This window comes from Echinops telfairi, unplaced genomic scaffold, assembly GCF_000313985.2.
Source record: "Echinops telfairi isolate 266 unplaced genomic scaffold, ASM31398v2 ScPeMD7_443;HRSCAF=831, whole genome shotgun sequence".
NCBI classification, from domain to species: domain Eukaryota; kingdom Metazoa; phylum Chordata; class Mammalia; order Afrosoricida; family Tenrecidae; genus Echinops; species Echinops telfairi.
In genome coordinates, this window is record NW_022104341.1 from 82,215,522 (window position 1) to 82,217,799 (window position 2,278).

General features: G+C 33.9%; 1 protein-coding gene across 4 annotated transcripts in view; it reads left to right on the top strand.

Moving 5' to 3' along the window:
- The window catches only part of LOC101657368 (phosphatidylinositol 3-kinase regulatory subunit gamma), a 107,873-nt gene that overhangs the window by 71,542 nt on the left and 34,053 nt on the right, over positions 1-2,278 (top strand). For all 4 annotated transcript variants that reach the window (XM_004699465.3, XM_045291965.1, XM_045291964.1 and 1 more), the window contains exon 4: positions 1,933-2,113. In XM_004699465.3, the coding sequence (XP_004699522.1) occupies positions 1,933-2,113 (181 nt within the window). The remainder of the gene's footprint in view (positions 1-1,932; positions 2,114-2,278) is intronic.

Here is a 2,278-nt window from a genome sequence, read left to right on the forward strand (position 1 = left end):
GGGTGACCTCTGTGAAAGGGTTGTTTGACCCCCAAACGGGTCGTGACCCACAGATTGAGAAATGCTGCTCTAAACTATTTGAAGAGATCATTCTAAGAATTATCTTGTGCTCTCTTTTGAATCAGTAATTTATGTTCTGTCCTGGGTCATTCCCATCAGCAGAGAAATACGCTATTGTTGTTGTTCGGTGCTTTAGTCAGCTCAGTATAAAGGAAGGAAATGCTGCGCAGCATATGCCATCCTGAAAACCCATTGTTGCATCCAACTGTGTCCATCCTACTGAGGGTCTTCTTCTTTTTGTTGACCCTTTACCAAACATGGTGTCCTTGTCCAAAGAATGATCTCTTCTGATAACATGTCCAAAGTATATGAGATGATTTTTGTTGTACTTTCTGCAAGACACATTTGTTTGTTCTTCTGGCAGTTGCAACACAAGAATTCAAATGTATCAATCTTCTCTAGGCTTCCTTATTCATTGTCACGCATTTGCATACACATGAAGCAGTAGAAGATACGCTGGTTTGGGTCAGGTGTACCTTAGTTCTCAAAAGTGATATGTATGTTCTTTAACACTTTAAGGAGGTCCCCTGGAACTGATTTGCCCAGTGCAGTGTCACTTAATTTCTTGCCTTTTGCTTCCATGAGTGTTGATTTTGGATCTAAATAAAATTAAATCCTTAACAACTTCAATCTTTTCACTGTTTGTCATGAAGTTACTTGTTGGTCCAGCTGTGAGGAGTTTCATTTTTCTTTATCTTGAGGTATAATCCATACTGAAGGTTGTTGTCTTTAATTTTCATCAGATAGTACCTTATTAAGTTTTTTTTTTACTGGTTGAATGCTTTTAAAACTTTTTTTAAACAGAAACTAGCTTGTGTTTATTTAAATGGTAGGGGGTGGCTACTCATAGTAACTGAAAATGATTAGGTTATCCTAAAATATATCTTATAGGAATAGTCCATCACCCATATATAAGTACTGATCTCCAAGCTTTTAAAATTTAAATCACACCATAGACTCACATCCATTAGGCTTGATATTTCACAACTCTACTGCCTCACTTAGCATGTATAATAACATGACTTGATGAGATATGGAGGCCTATCTCTGTTTTTCTCATTAAGTTTGCATATTGGTATAGGAAGAGCTGAATGGAAATAGTGCAAAATCTGCTTTAAAAAATTATCATTTTAAGCTTTGCTTATGAATTACTTTTGAAGGGATCATTTGGGTATGACCCTGTAAACAAAGGTGTTCTAAACTCTTCAAGTATCAGATTATACATATTTCACATACATGGTTCTTCAAAAGCTATATTTTGTAAAACAGCTGAATGGTATTTGAATCGTTCACCTGCTGTGATGTCCTAAGTGTACCTTCATTTCTGAAAATTATATGTAACTATAAAGACAAAGTAGTTCAAGCTGCTAGATTAATTTCCTGGTTATACATTATTCATTATGATTGTGTATTAACAATAAAACCTTGAGTGTATTGATTATTATTTTTAAAAAGTTTTCATCTTCCTTCATATAGAGGTAGCTTTTGCTTCCCTCCACATACCTTCAGGCCATAAATAGATTGTCTCTATGCCCGCTCTGAAAAAGATTGATATCATTTAAGTTAAAAAATTCATCAGACAATAAATTAAAGATTCAATTTACTCTAATCTTAGTTATTTTTCTTGTGATTATTTATGCTAGATTTGTTGATACTGATTATTGTGAAGGTTTGTTGACCTTTAGAAACCCAAGGTATTTAAGGACAAAGGGAGTAATGTGAAATAATACCATATGCATATTTTTACTTATACATGATTTTTCATCCCAAGTAAAAGTTGTTTATTATGTGACACCATAATATGCATATGATAGTAATTCATTATTAGATACTTTGGGGGGAAATCTACAACTGATGTTTTCTTGTTCACAGGAAAGGAGGCAATAATAAGTTAATAAAAATCTACCATCGGGATGGTAAATATGGCTTTTCTGATCCTCTGACATTTAATTCTGTGGTGGAGCTCATTAACCACTATCATCATGAATCTCTCGCTCAATACAATCCCAAACTTGATGTGAAGCTGATGTACCCAGTGTCCAGATACCAGCAGGTATGATTATAGATGTTCTTGACAGCTACTAAGTAAGCCATTTTTAAAAATTAATAAATCATTTTATTGAGGGCTCTTACAGCTCTTATAATAATCCATACATCAGTTGTATCAAACACATTTGTACATATGTTGCCATCATTATTTTCAAAACATTTTCTTTCT